At 64.7% G+C, this 14,117-nt stretch overlaps 2 protein-coding genes across 4 annotated transcripts in view; one reads left to right on the top strand and one right to left on the bottom strand.

Annotated features, from left to right (window-relative positions):
- SLC1A7 (solute carrier family 1 member 7) overlaps positions 1-5,901 on the top strand; it is a gene marked incomplete at its 5' end in the record, with an annotated part of 49,389 nt that extends 43,488 nt beyond the window's left edge. Inside the window, 6 exons of the mRNA XM_084872913.1 lie at positions 750-849; positions 1,566-1,799; positions 2,844-3,038; positions 3,965-4,099; positions 4,801-4,903; positions 5,547-5,901. Coding sequence (XP_084729039.1) covers positions 750-849; positions 1,566-1,799; positions 2,844-3,038; positions 3,965-4,099; positions 4,801-4,903; positions 5,547-5,777 — 998 coding nt within the window. The 3' untranslated portion in view covers positions 5,778-5,901. The remainder of the gene's footprint in view (positions 1-749; positions 850-1,565; positions 1,800-2,843; positions 3,039-3,964; positions 4,100-4,800; positions 4,904-5,546) is intronic.
- PODN (podocan) overlaps positions 1-14,117 on the bottom strand; it is a 44,559-nt gene that overhangs the window by 10,110 nt on the left and 20,332 nt on the right. The window contains exons 9-11 of one of the 3 annotated variants that reach the window (XM_084872910.1): positions 12,442-12,590; positions 11,342-11,547; positions 8,072-9,005 (exon numbers count right to left, since the gene is read on the bottom strand). In XM_084872910.1, the coding sequence (XP_084729036.1) occupies positions 11,349-11,547; positions 12,442-12,590 (348 nt within the window). In that variant the 3' untranslated portion in view covers positions 8,072-9,005; positions 11,342-11,348. Of the gene's footprint in view, positions 1-8,071; positions 9,006-11,341; positions 11,548-12,441; positions 12,591-14,117 lie in introns of those variants that run through there. The other 2 variants (XM_084872909.1, XR_014794017.1) reach the window with 2 other exon arrangements.

The following is a 14,117-nucleotide window of genomic DNA, read 5'->3' as shown; positions in this document are numbered from 1 at the left end:
GTCAGGGGCGTGTGGAGAGCTGGCAGCATGTTCCAGGCACCGGAGCCGCACGACGAAGGCCCTGAGGCAGCGGACTCCAGGATGGAAAGAAGGCCGGGGAGGCCGGAGCAGGGCGAGGAGGGCACGCGCAGGGCCAGGTGGAGGCGGGAGGTGTAGCTCTGGGTCAGACAGGGGCCAGGTCAGGTGCGGCCGGAGCATGGGGAGCTGGGTTATGGTCTAGGTTAGTGTTTCCCAAAGCGTGGTACGCGTACCCCCAAGGGTACGGGAAGAGTTTGGTGGGGGTATGCGTTGCACCAGAGTTTGGTGGGATATGCACTGCACCGTGCTTAGCTGCGCCTCATTCTACGTTCTCATGAGTACGAGGGGTACTCCGCGTTACGAAAGTTACAGAAGGGGTACACATGTGTCAAAAGTTTGGGAAACACTGGTCTGGGTCATCAGGGAAGCCAGTGTTGGGCAGGGAGCAGTTTTATCTTGAGAAGATGACGCTGGTGCTGTGTAGAAAATGGTTAGAGAGAAGGAAGACATGAGAGCCCTGTTGCGAGGTTGCTGCCCTGGTCCAGGGTGAAGGTCGAGGAGAAGGAGGGGAACACTGTGCATGGAGGCTGCTGGGAAGTCAGCCAAGGGCGAGAGACGTGTGTGCCTGGGGGTCTGTCCCTGCCTGCCCCCAGCCTGTCGGCACGAGTGGGCATCACCTTGGCCTTGGCCTGTGCCACCTGTGATCCGCTCGCGTGTCCCTGCCCCCGCAGGCATCATGCTGGGCCGCATGGGTGAGAGCGGGGCACCCCTGGTCAGCTTCTGCCAGTGCCTCAATGAGTGCGTCATGAAGATCGTGGCGGTGGCTGTGTGGTAAGCCTGGCTGGGGTGGGGGTGTCCTGTCCTACTTCACCCCCTCCACTCCTGTCCGGGCCAGACAGATGGACCCGGGGTCCCACCCTTTGTTCTCCTAGGAGTGAGCTGCCCAGGCCCAGGAGGCTGAGCCCTGGCCCGGGGCCTGCAGAGCCACACGTGCTCCCCGGCTCCCAGCCCCGACCAGGCCTGGTTCCAGCCCCGGGCCTGCCACTCTGGCCCGGTCAGGCCCGCTGCGGGAGAGCCCAGCGCCGAGCCTGGCCTGCTCTCCTGGCCCCGTTTCCCATCACATGGAGCTCATCAGCTGAGCTTCTGGAGGAAGGGAACTCTGCAAGTGAGAACCAGCTGCCACCCCTTGGAGCAGAGCTCAGCTCTTAGACATGGTTTCCATGGGGCCGCGCGGAGGCCTGTCCCAGCTCCCGCACAGAGGCAGTGGCACTGCTGGGTTCAAGGACGGGCCTGCAGGGGGCAGGCGGCCTCCTCAGAGGCCTGGGCAGGAAGGCAGGGGCGTGAGAGGTGGTGCAGGGCCGGGCTGGCTGAGGGTGGAGGTATCAATCATGCCATGTTCTGGGCACCTTGGCACCCAGTCTCATTCACGCTCAGGGGGCCCTGGCGGGCTCAGGGGGAACAGGCCAGGCAGCGATGCAGTGCCAGGGCTGCCTGGGACCCTCGCCTGCCTGCCCGGCACCGAGCTGGCCGCCCTGCCCCCACCACAGGTACTTCCCCTTCGGCATCGTGTTCCTCATCGCCGGCAAGATCCTGGAGATGGACGACCCCACGGCCGTGGGGCAGAAGCTGGGCTTCTACGCCGTCACCGTGGTGTGCGGGCTGGTGGTCCACGGCCTGCTCATCCTGCCCCTGCTCTACTTCTCCATCACCAGGAAGAACCCCCTCGTCTTCATCCGGGGTGTCCTCCAGGCCCTGCTCATCGCCCTGGCCACCTCCTCCAGGTACCCCGGGCGGCAGGCCGGCGGGCGCCGCTCAGCCCTGCCACCTGTTCAGCCATCATCTGTCCGTGGCCACAGGCTCAGAGAAGTGCCAGCCAGTCGGGCCTGCGCCCCACACTGGGGGGGGGCGGCGGGGTAGCTGTGGTAACAAGGCCCATCTTTGAAATGCCTGAGGCCCCATCTGCCCAAATGGCAGAAAGCCTTGGTCACCTCCTGAGGCCTTCCCCTCCCCCACTCAGTCCACCCCGGGGGTCGGTGTCCACGCACACAGCCGCCCTCGGCCACCTGCCCGACAAGAACCACAACCTGGGGCCCAGCAAGAGGGAGCGGGGTCTCCCGGCAGGGGCCTGTGGGATGGGGAGGGCTCTGCAGCCACCAGCCCAGGTACCGGCCCCAGCGCTGCTGCCAGGAACTCCGGTACCAAAACAGTGACAGCACTGGCAGCTACCATTGCCTGAGTACTTAGTACCTAGTACTGTTCTGAGCGCTGGCTCGTTAAATCACCCTAATAGCCGAGTCCAGGTATTCTCCCGTCCTGGGACGAGGAACCCAGGACACACACAGGTTAAGGATCCCCCTACCACTGGCGAACGGGAGGCTGGAGCCTGACCCCAGCAGGTCCAGCCCAGAGCCTGGCACAGCAGTGTGGCTTCGAGCCAGCCCCTCCCCCGCCCTCTGGGCTTCAGTTTCTCCATCTGTAAAATGGACTCGAAACCCCTCCTTCGCCGGAAGCCATGAGGATCCAAAGAGAGTGTGTGTGAAGCCTGGTCCCGGGTGCAGAGTGGGATTCTGCTGGTGGAAGTCCCTTCCTGACCTGGTGTTGGGTGGGGGGGGGGGGGTCTCTGAGGCCCAGGGCCTGGGTAGGCCTGGCCCTGGCGCCGCCCCACACGCCCACAGGGGCCATTTCCAAGGCCCCTCCAGCCTGTTCTCCCCGCGACGGGCGCCGCCTGGGGCGGAGCGAGCTTCCCGTCGCCGGCAGGAGGCGGCTCGGAGCCCCCGGCCGCCCTGGAGGGGGAGGGGAGGCAGACACGGGCCCTCTGCCCGCAGCTCGGCCACGCTGCCCATCACCTTCAAGTGCCTGCTGGAGAACAACCACATCGACCGGCGCATCGCCCGCGTGGTGCTGCCCGTGGGCGCCACCATCAACATGGACGGCACCGCGCTCTACGAGGCCGTGGCTGCCATCTTCATCGCCCAGGTCAACAACTGCGAGCTGGACTTCGGCCAGATCGTCACCATCAGGTGCCCCCGGCCCGGGGTGGAGGCTGGGGGTGGAAGGGTGACTCCTGGGCGGCCCTGGAGGGTGCTAAGGCGTAAGGCGACCGGACATCCTGCTTCTGGCGGGGCAGTCCCGGTTTTTAACAATGTGTCCCGCGTCCCGCATCATTTTAAAAAAAAGGATCTTTCCAAAAATCGGGACTTTTTTTTAAAACGCCGCGGGCCTCGGGACAAATGGTTGGAAATCGGGACTGTCCTGCCAAAAGCTGGAAGTCTGGTCACCTTACCAAAGCTTCCAGATCTGACAGGGTCTCTGAGGCCCAGAGAAGGTGAGGGGCTCCTTTTAGGCCACACAGCACGTGGGCGCTGGGGCGGGGGGGCCAGGACCTGATCTCTGGGACTGGTGGCACAGCCACCCTCCCCAGCGCCGCCCTGCAGGGCGGGAGCTGGGACCCAGAGGAGGGCCTGCAGTCTGGGCATGCAGGGCAGAGGAGGGCAGAGGCCGGGGCCGGACACTGGAGGGGCTGCTGGTGCGGCGAGGGCAGGGCGCTGAGGTGAGGGACAGAGGCGGAGGGGCCGCACACGCCAGCCTGACCCTGGGGACCAGGCCCCGGAGCGAGGCCGGGCAGAGCTGCGCGGGTGGACACTCAGAATCTCTGGGCGGCTTCCCGGAAGCCTTCCTGGCCACGGCTCCAGGCACAGGGTTTCCCACAAATTCCTCAGGGGTCCTGCTGAGGCCGGGGGTGGGGCCCCTGGGGCTATAGGGCCTCAGGCAGGAACATGCCCCCCTCCTCCCGCCCCAAGAACTCCTTGATGTGGACTTCCTAACGACCCTGCCCCCTTGGGCCGGCCCCAGAGGCGCTGGCGTTCTGGCCTCCTCTTTGGAGCGAGGGTCCCAACGAGGCAGCCTGCCCTCCTGCTCCTCCCCTCCCGCCCCCTCCCCTCTGCAGCATCACAGCCACAGCCGCCAGCATCGGGGCCGCGGGCATCCCCCAGGCCGGGCTCGTCACCATGGTCATCGTGCTCACCTCCGTGGGCCTGCCCACCGACGACATCACCCTCATCATCGCCGTCGACTGGGCCCTGTGAGTGGGGTTCCCCCCTCCACGCCCCCCCCCCCGCAGCAGGCTCTGGGGGTCGCAGGGAAAGTGCCCGGCGTTGGCACAGCTTCCTGGAGACCTGCAGCAGCCACGGCTCTGGCCCAGCGGCCTAATCTGTAGAGCCCAGTTTTCAAAACCCTTCCTTCTCCAGAAACGAAAACGTGAGGTCCCTTGTGTACAAGTTAAAAGGGATTTCAAGAGGGTGAGAGCAAACCTGGGCCCTTTTTTAAAAAAAAAAAATAATAAATATATTTTATTGATTTTTTTACAGAGAGGAAGGGAGAGAGAGAGTTAGAAACATCGATGAGAGAATCATCGATCAGCTGCCTCTTGCACACCCCCTGCTAGGGATGTGCCCGCAACCAAGGTACATGCCCTTGACCGGAATCGAACCCGGGACCTTTCAGTCCACGGGCCGATGCTCTATCCACTGAGCCAAACCGGTTTCGGCAAGCCTGGGCCCTTCTTAGCACGGGCCTGAGCGACTGTCCGGCCACATGCCCGTGGAGCCCACCCTGCACCAGCCAACCTCCTCCACGTCCCTGAGGGAGCGGTGGGCCTGAGGTGTTGGGGACAGCGCCTCTCTGTGGCTCTGCCCTGGCAGCGGGTGCCCACAGGGGCTGCTGGGCCGGGCGCTGCCCTCTCCCTGCTCCCCTGACCAGCACCCACCGCTCGCCGCCCCCCAGGGACCGCTTCCGCACCATGATTAACGTGCTGGGCGACGCGCTGGCCGCGGGGATCATGGCCCACATCTGCCGCAAGGACTTCGCTCAGGACACGGACACCGAGGTGAGAGCAGTGCCCCCTCCCCCCGGCCTGGCCACCCAAAGGCCCTGGAGGGTGGAGCCCAGTGGGGTGGGCACCAATCTTCCATTTGGGGAGCCATCAGCCAATCCCCGCAGCCTCCCTGCCTCAGCTTCTCACCTGGTACCCGGTGACTAACTGCTCTCACCGCTATGGCTGAGCCCTCACCATGGCTGGCCCTGCTACAGACACAGGAACGAAGGAAGCCGGAGCCCTGCCCTCGGGGAGCCGTGCCCAGGTGTGGGTGGCGCTGCCCACAGCAATGCCAATGTTTGCACATCTGCACGGGCTTCGTGGTCTTAGGGCTCCTCCAGTGACCAGAGCAGCAGGCGGCCCCCTCCACCAGGAGGCCGCTGAGGCCCAGACAGGGGCCCGGTTCCCGCACAGACCCTGTGGGTCAGGTCCCCTCCTCTCCCACGACAGCCACAGGCGGTGGCCGGGCGACCCAAGGGGCCCTGCGGCCTGCCGAGGTCCACAGCACATCCGTAGGAAAACCGACCGTGTGGTTCCCAGCCCTGATCTCTGGGACTGGTGGCACAGCCTCCCTCCCCAGCGCAGGAGGCTCTTTCAGTCCTCCCCGGAGTCTGCCCTCGGCCCCTCCACCTGCCACCACTGTCTCCCTCCTCAGAAACTGCCGCCCTGCGAGACCACGCCGGTGAGCCTGCAGGAGATCATGGCCACCCAGAGGAACGGCTGTGTGAAGAGCGTGGCCGCGGCCTCCGAGCTGACCCTGGGCCCCGCCTGTCCCCACCACGTCCCTGTCCAGGTGGAGCAGGACAAGGAGCAGGACGGGGAGCCGGCTGCCGCCAGCCCGGACCACTGCACCATAGAGATCGGCGAGCTGGAGACCAACGTCTGAGCCTGCGGAGCCGCAGGGGCCGGATGGGGGGGGCCTCCAGGGGTGGGGCAAAGGGAAGGATTCCAACTTGGGCTCTCGGGAGCAGACAGCGCCAGCCTCACACACGCTGCCCGCCCTGAGGGCTCGGAGTGAGCCCCACGTGACCGAACTGGAGTCTCGGAGGGGAACCCGCGGGGCATGGTGGGCCGGCGCGGCCCAGCCCTGGCTGGGACTTGCCATCACGTGGCCCGTGAGGACAGCAGGCAGAGGTGATGGTCCCTTTTCTGGGCGGCAGGGTTAAGGCTGAGCACAGTTACCCCAGATCGCAGAGCCAGCCCTGGCCACGCCCTCCTGGGGGCAGGGGCACCTGCAGGCCCAGATGCCAGGAGAGGCTCTAGGCCCTGCCCTGCCTCAGACCCCCGCAGCCACCACTGCTTTCCATTTATGAAGACACAACAACAGTGCCCTGGCTCTGCCCCGGTGTCCCAGCCCAGGCCAGCCCTCCCCCCAGCCCCACAGCATGTGGCCTCAAACAGCCCCCCCCAAAGGGGGCCCAGCCAGGAGCACGGCCTGCTGCCTTCCGTGTGCCACGGCCCGTCTCGTCTCGTCTCACATCCCACCAGGCTCTCTCGCAAAGCTCCTCTGAGGTGGAGATGGGGCCCTTGGGAACCTGGGGCCTGGGCCAACCTCCACGACAGGGGCCCGCCGGGGCCCGGAACAGGCTTGCCTGGGACGCTCTGGTCACGCTGCCCAGGTGGCTCTGGAGCCAGGACTCCCCAAAGCCTGTGGGATGGAGTGGAGTTAGGTTTTATACTCTTTTCTGTGTTTGCAAACTCAGAGATAACTCCATAAAGGTATTTTTGTTTTCCAAGTTCTGAGGGCTTAGCCACCAGACTCTGGCCAGCACTTCCTCACGGAGCTAACGCAGGCTGTCACCCTGCAGACCGGCCGGTCTGGGCAGCCGGAGCGTGGGCAGGCCCGTCCAGGTGGCCAGACAATACACAGGCTTGTCCTTGTGGCTAGAATGCAGACGGCCTGTCTGGGCTGTCGGCGTGTGGACAGGCCTGCGGGGAGGCCAGGGCGCAGAGGAGCCGCCTGGCTGGCCACGGCGAGGCCAGGCCTGTCGGAGCTGTCACACGCAGGAGGCCGAGTGCAAACCGGCCTGCGGGCGGGGGCCGTCGCGACGGCCAGGGTGGACAGGTCGCTCTGTCGCTAGCCTGGGCTTGGCTCTGCGACCAGAACCCACAAAAGGAACAATTTCTTCAGCCAGCTGGGCTCCCTTCGGCAAGTGTCATGCCCAAGGACAGACAGTTCCAGTCTGTGTCCTTGGTTCTCCTCGGCCCCAGGGGCCTCTGGGAGGCTCACGGGGGGCAGAGATGAACTCTGGCCACACAGCCTGCTGTGGATGCACTTGGGGGAGAAGGTACAGCTCTGGGGGGTGGGGGTGGGACTGGGGGGCTTGCACATTGAAGCCAGGGGAGGAACAGGCCTCCCAAGGTCACTCAGAGAACCAAGAGGACACCTCCCTCCCAGCGCCCAGGGCCTGACCCCGGGCCTCCCACTATGGGAACATCCTCCCTTCATGAGGATAAGCAGCTAGGAGAGGTCAGATGTCAAACTCCGGTCCCTCCCACCATCGGGTCTCAGGCCCTCTGAGCCGCGGAGTCTGCCCCACCACGGGCAGGCACCTGCTCTGACGGGGCTCGGCAGGATGTGCTTACACCCCTGGAGCGGGGCCGCTAACCCCCGGGCATCCATGCAGGGCAGCGCTGCCTGTCAGAGGCGCTTCTCTGCTCTGAGCAGGTGCCGCCCCCACCGCACCCCCTCCCAGCCCTGGCCCTGCTGGGGTGGCAGGCACCCTGGGCATGCCTGCACCTCCTCCCAAGGCTCTGCTCCGGCTCCCAGGCCTGTCTCAGATCCCCGCCCCCCCCCAGCTGTCCTCTACGGGACAGACCCCATTGGGAATGCCCACTCCGTGCACAGGCGACCCTCCAGGGGCCCCGAGCAGCCCAACGCCAGGCTCTGATGCTCAGCCTCCGGGGTGCACAGTGAGCTCACAGACCCGGGTGGTGGTCCCGCCGGACCTGGTGACCCCCGCCCTGCTGATGGGCCCCACATGCCTCAGGCTGGATTACCTGCGACCACACCCTTGGTCCCCAGACCTCTGCCTAAGGGGCCACTTCGTTGGCCCCAAGAGCTGAACTTTGCTCTGACTCCCGCTGGTCTGGCAGGTGCTGGGATGCTTGCATCCTGCCCCCCCGGCCGGGTGCCAGCTCAGCGCCTGGCAGGAAGCACACACAGACACAGCCACGGGCTGCCAGACAGGGCTAATGCTTTTATATTAGTTTTTCTGTAGAAAAAAAAAAATCAGCTTTGAGGTTTTCATCACTCTTTTCTTTTTACAAAAAAGGTGCCCAGCACTCCCTGCAAGCCCGAAGAGTAAAAATGGTGTCTCCTGGGTGGGTGGGGGGGGCTGGATCTTCCTCATTCAGCCCAGCGCCAGGACCTCCACCTCCCTCCCGCCCGTGGCCCCTGGCGGTCCCGGGAGAACTGTCCTCCGGCCTGGCCCACCAGACGCGCCCGTGGCCGGCCGGGGGACGGCAGGGAGTGGCTCCCCCAGCGGCTGGGAGCCGGGCGGGCGGGGCCGGCAGTCCTGAAGGTTCCTGTCCCCGGAGGTAGGGAAGAGGAACAAAAGCCAGCTTTTGTGAGTTCTGGAGGGTAGCAGGCACCGGGCCGCAGGGAGCTCGGACATAACTCTGTGTCTTCTCCAGAGGATGGACGGACAGACGGACGGACAGGCGGACGACACGATGTTCTGGCCCCTTCTGGCCGGGGCAAGAGCTGTTGGTGGCATAGGCCAAGGAGGGCCCTTTGCACATGACCGTGTGTGTATGTATGTGTGTGCGTGTGCGCATGTGTGTGTGTGGGAGGGTAGGAAGTGTGAGCCTGTGTATGCCAGGATCGGGTCAGGCCTTTCCCTGAATGTGTGTGGTTCAGAGGGAGTGATGGGGGGATGGGGCGGGAGAGTGGACCCTTTGGAGGGCGGTGTGCAGCGGGCTGTGTGTAGGTGGGCCATGGTATCTGCGAGTGCCCGGCTGTGGCACAGACCGCAGGAAGGTGTGGGGATGGGAGGCTGTGTGTTCGGCTGTGTTGGGGTGTGGGGTGCAATGCTGGGTGTGTCGAGGGGGGCAGAGTGGCGGCTCACAGGCACAGGCACGTGCTGCAGAAAGGGGTCCGACGTCCATCGTCCTGCAGAACATGGGGGAGTCAGGGAGGCCAGAGCAGACGCGCCGGCCACAGCCTGCCTGCGGGAGCCCCTGGGTCAGAGCTGGGGAGCCCCCTGGGTCAGTGCTCAGGCGGAGGGGAGGGGGGAGAGCAGGGGGCTGCAGCAGGAGAGGAAGCTGCCCTGGGAGTTCAGAGCCCGTGGGCGCCCCCGGGAGGTGCTCGTGTTGCTGTGGCCGGGCTGCTGTGGACAGAGGACCTTTGGGTCCCACTGGACTCAGGGCCTCACCCAGGGCTCTGCTCCACCCACCTGACCACGGCCAAGAAGGGGCAGCTTCTCTCCCATCCCAGGACTCCCCAGGCCCCTCGTGAGGCCACAGCATCAGTCACCCCTGCTGGGGACCCCTCCCCCTGCCTGAGAAGGGGCTCCACCTTCCTAGCCCTGGACCCCGAGTAGAAAGATGACTTCTGAGCACTGCCCCGGGCCTGCCCTCCGCGCTCACACCGCTGCCCCCAGCACCCTCTTCTCCCCGCTGCCATCCGCCCCTGGGTCCTCACACCCCTCGGTTCCTTTCTGCCCCAGGCCCTACTTCAATTCCACTTCCCAAATCATGGCCTCCCAGAGCCACACCCTGGCCCTGACCCCCAGCCTGGCTCGCCCTGATATCGCTCTATCCAACCTCTCCGCTGGCTCCTCGCCACCCCCCTGCCCTCTCCGACATCCCCCTGCCAGCCCCGCCTGCCTGCACCTCCTCCCCTCCCAGCCCAGCCTCAGGTTCCAGCACCGCAGACAGTCCCTTGCCCGTGCACTCCATTTCCTGGTTCCTTGGCCTCCTGTCCCGCACACCTGGTCAAACCCAGCCACGGATGGATCCCATTGCCCATCTTCACTCACCCCCACCACCGTCTGCTGAGCGCCTGCTGCCGCCGAGAACACACGAGGCTGCAGGCACCTGGCTTGCGTGGCTTTATGTCCAGCCATCAAGCTGCTAGCCTGCGACGGCAGCTGCTCAGTCCCTGTCCATCCTCCACAGCAGGAGCGCTGACCCTCCCGCAAAGCCAGGCCTCCTGCTGTTCCCACAGGGACCACCGGACACCCCGCTCTCCTCTCTGCGTCGTTAACGCCTCCCTCCTCAGCAGCCTTCCCCATCAGCTTCCAAACCAGCTCCATTCCTCAAAAAGGCCCCACAGGAGCTGAGCCTGCCTGGACTGCTCACTCCTCCCCACCCCCACCCCCTCTCATCTCTCCTCAGCAGACTCCTTCACAGAGCTCTGCACCCCTGGATCCGCTCCCGTCCGCCACTTTCTCACCCCCGCCCCAGGCTGCTCCCCACAGGGCCATGGACACACGCAGTGGGCCCTCGGCAGTGCTCAGCGCCAGCAGCCTCTCAGCAGCGCTGACACAGCTGATTCTCCCCACTGTGCACGTATGCACAACATGCATGCATAAATAACATGCATGCATGTAAGTATGTGTGCACATAAGGGAGGGCCCATGTGCATGGATGTGCATGCGTGCACATGTTCCACATCTGTAAATGTGTGTGCATATGTGCTTTGTGGGTGTGCAGGCGTGTTTATGCATGTACGCATGGGTACGTGTGTTGTGCACTGCATGTATGTGCGGGTGCTTGTTTACATGCCTGTGTAAATGCCCTCTCATCTGGGCTGTCCGTGGCTTTCCTACCTCCTTCCCCAGCTGCTCCATCTCAGCCCTCTCTGCAGGCTCCCCTCCCTCTGGCCACGCCTTCTCTCTCCCTCCTGACTCCCTGACCTGCAGCCATGGTGGCTGTTCAGGCTGACGATGTCTGGTGCCACCTCCAGCCCAGACCTCACTTCTGAAGCCCAGACCACATATCCAGCCCACCCCTGGGCACCTCTCCCAGCGACTTCCAGGCCCTCAGCTCAACATTCCCTCAAACAAACCTGTTCTTCTCACCCACCCTCACGTCCCAGCTCCAACCTGGGCCTCGCCTCTCCCTCCCCCATGTAGGTCTGCCTCCCCACTCCCCTCCAGGCTGTCTGCTGGTCTGCAGCCTCACTTCCTGCCCCTTATCTCTGGCTTAGATGACAGCAGGGGCCTCTGCCCGGGCCTCACACCACCGCCTGCTGCCACCACACCAGGGCACTCCTCCCTGCAGGGAAGCCGGCACAGCCAGCCTCCTGGGCTTGCCCTTCTACCCGGCCTCCCACCCACGGCCTGGCGCACACCCAGTGCTCTCACAGGTTCACAATGACCGGTGACCCGGCGACAAGGGTGGAAAGTGGACAGAAAGGCCCTAGGTGGGTCAGGGAGAAGACACTGGCAAGGAGAGGGGAGTGTGCCCCACACAGACCACCCACCTCTGTCAGACCCCATTCACCTGGTCACTATCGCCTCTCCTCTTCCTCCTCCTCCTCCTCCTCGTCCTCCTCGTCGTCCTCCTCCTCTTCCTCCTCCTCTTTCAATCGATCCCGGTCCTTGGAAACGTCACCAAACTCAAAGTTGCCTTCGATGTCCAAGACCTGCAGGTGCTTCAGCCTCCGGAAGGCGCTCTCCACCACGGAGCCCACGGCCAGCTTGTTAAACCTGCGGCCACCGCATGGATCAGAGCTGGGAGCCGGCCCCGAGTCCCCACACTTACCCACCCCTGAGGGGTCCTCCAGGAAGATGCACAGCTGACACAGGCAGGGGCGGGGAGGCACCGTGTCCGGGGAGCCCAGGCTGTACAGGGTGGCTGTCGCTTGGGGGGGACAGGGGCTGGCCCTGGGCCACGCACCCACACGATGAGGGAAGGCTTGCCACTGCGTAAGCTCTCACTACAATGTGGGCACCTCCTCTCGCCTGTCCTCTGGCATTAACTCTGAGTCCTGAGCCTGCTGGGCCCGGGTCACCCCGGTGCCTGGTGTGAGGTGGCACTCAGGCAGGACACCCAGATGTGGGAAGGCAGAGGCTGGGCTCTGACCCCAAGCCCCCTCAACTCTCTGTGCCCCTGTTCCCTGCAGGAGCCAAGCACAGGTCACAGACCCCCCCCCCCAATGTTGCCCAGCCGGACCCTCTGGGCCACAAAGCCCCTGGGAGAGCACACCCGCCTTTCTCCAGTAGGTCTTCTCTCTGAGGTAAGGGGTGGGAGGTTGGCAAGAGCCGCCCTGGCTCTGCTGTACGGAAGCTCCCCATCTCCTTGGGGAGCTGGGCTCCCGAATTATCCTAAACCCCCAGAACCCCGTGGGGACCTGAGCATCTGCTGCCCTGCGTCTGAAGCCCAGGCTCAGCCCAGCCAATGTGGACACGGCACATCGGTGCTCTCTGGGCCTCGGTGTCTCCAGCTGTAAACTGGGAAGATGCTCCCCGGGACCCCTTCTTGCCGCAGCCACACCAGTGCCGCCAGGTGCACGGCTCGGACCTGCACCCGGACCTCTGCCTGCCCGCGGTTCCCAAGTGCCCTGCCTGCCCCGCTAGAGCCAGGGCGGCCGGCGCTCCCACCTGAGGAAGATCCCCTTGAGGTTGGGCGTGGCGTCGAAGGCGTGGGCGGGCACCGTGCTGACCTTGTTGTTCTGCAGGTACAGGTACTCGAGGGATGGAGGGAGCCCCGCGGGGATCTCCGTGAGCTGGTTGCCTGCGATGTCCAGCAGCTGCAGGGGCGGCCAGGGAGGCAAACGCTTAACGACTTGCGAAGACCGCCACGAACTCTGCCCCCCAACACATCTAAATCTCACCGTGACCTTGGGAGGCGGGATCTCAAACTATCCCCATTTTCCAGACGGGGAAATAGAGGCTCAGAGGTTAGGTGACGTGTCCATGGCCACGCGGCCTAGACAAGGCGAGAACCCGGCGCGCCTGACTCCAAACCCTTGTTCCCCGGCTCCTCTGCCGTCCCTCGTGGACCCACAGCCAGAATGTGCTTCCTCACTCACACAGGCCACCCCCATCAGAGTGAAGAGCACGAGGGCAGGGACCAGGGGTCCTACTGTCCAGAGGAGGTGGAGTTCAGGGCCATGGGGGCGGCCTGCTCATTTCTGGATCTCAGGGGCCAATGGCAGGGGTCAGGCTCGGCGTCACCATGTGCCTGTGTTCCAGGAAGCAGGAAACCAGGAAGATGGGGTGTTTTCCTGGAGAGCAGGAGACCTGGATGCTCACGGCCCCACTCACTGCCCCACGGCTGTCAGCACACACACACACACACACACACACACACACACACCCGCGTGTGCAGCCCCGGGTGGGCTCCATCATCTCACGTTCCCTTCCCCTGCCCAGCAGGCAGGGGCTCAGGGTCAGGAGGCTGAAGGCCAAGAATCCAGATTCAACATGTAAGGGGAGCACGAGCTTCTCACACCACAAAGCCCCGTCTCCTCCTGTACACAGGCTCCCTGCTCCCCACCTGGTCCCTTCGCACGGCTCCAGCACCTCCCCATTCATTCCCGCTCCTCTGTGCCCGTGGTGCTGGGGGCACGGAGCCCCCTGAGACACTGCCTCCCCCTCGGGAAGCCAGGCCGCAGGGGAGATGGACACGGGACCTGACCAGGACAGCCGGTGGAATGGAGCCGAGACGGGGAGCCGGAGGAGGACCTGGCTCAGCCCAGGGTCAGGGCCTCGGACAGCAGCCAGGGCAGGGGGGGCTCTGAAGCAGCAGGAGCAGCTGCCGCTTGTAGAAAGATCCAGCGTGAGAGGAAGCGTCGCCCCCATAGACACCCCATCCCTGACTGAATCCAGGCCGAGGGAGGTATCGAACCCTCCCGTCCCTGTTGGCTTCTGGAGGAGGTGACGCCGGAGTCCCAAGGAGATTGGAGGCACCAGGAGAGGGGTGCCCCTCCGCCTGTCTCACTCCCGGCTGGGGCCTCAGTTCGGGAGCTGCATCTGCTCGTGGTGCGGTCTCGGTACAGACTCATGGAGGGAGTGAATGGGTATCACCAGCGGGAGCGGTGCCTCCAGCAGAGGGGCCGGGACAGCAAAGCCCAGCACACCTGGGAGATAAACTCAGCTGGGGGCAGGGCAGAGAGGCCTTGAAGGCCGTGGCGAGGACTCTGATCTGGGTTCTCAGGGCAGGAGCGTAAACTGAGCATGTTTTTCAAGACACCCTCTGACTGCACATGGAATGCAGGCGCAGAGGTTCCTGGGACGGCTGGGTCCAGGAGAGAAATGGAGGCGGTTGGCTAGGA

Source organism: Pipistrellus hanaki (assembly GCF_964339955.1).
Source record: "Pipistrellus hanaki genome assembly, chromosome: 2".
In the NCBI taxonomy this organism is placed as follows: Eukaryota; Metazoa; Chordata; class Mammalia; order Chiroptera; family Vespertilionidae; genus Pipistrellus; species Pipistrellus hanaki.
This window is presented reverse-complemented; position numbering and strand designations above follow the sequence as displayed.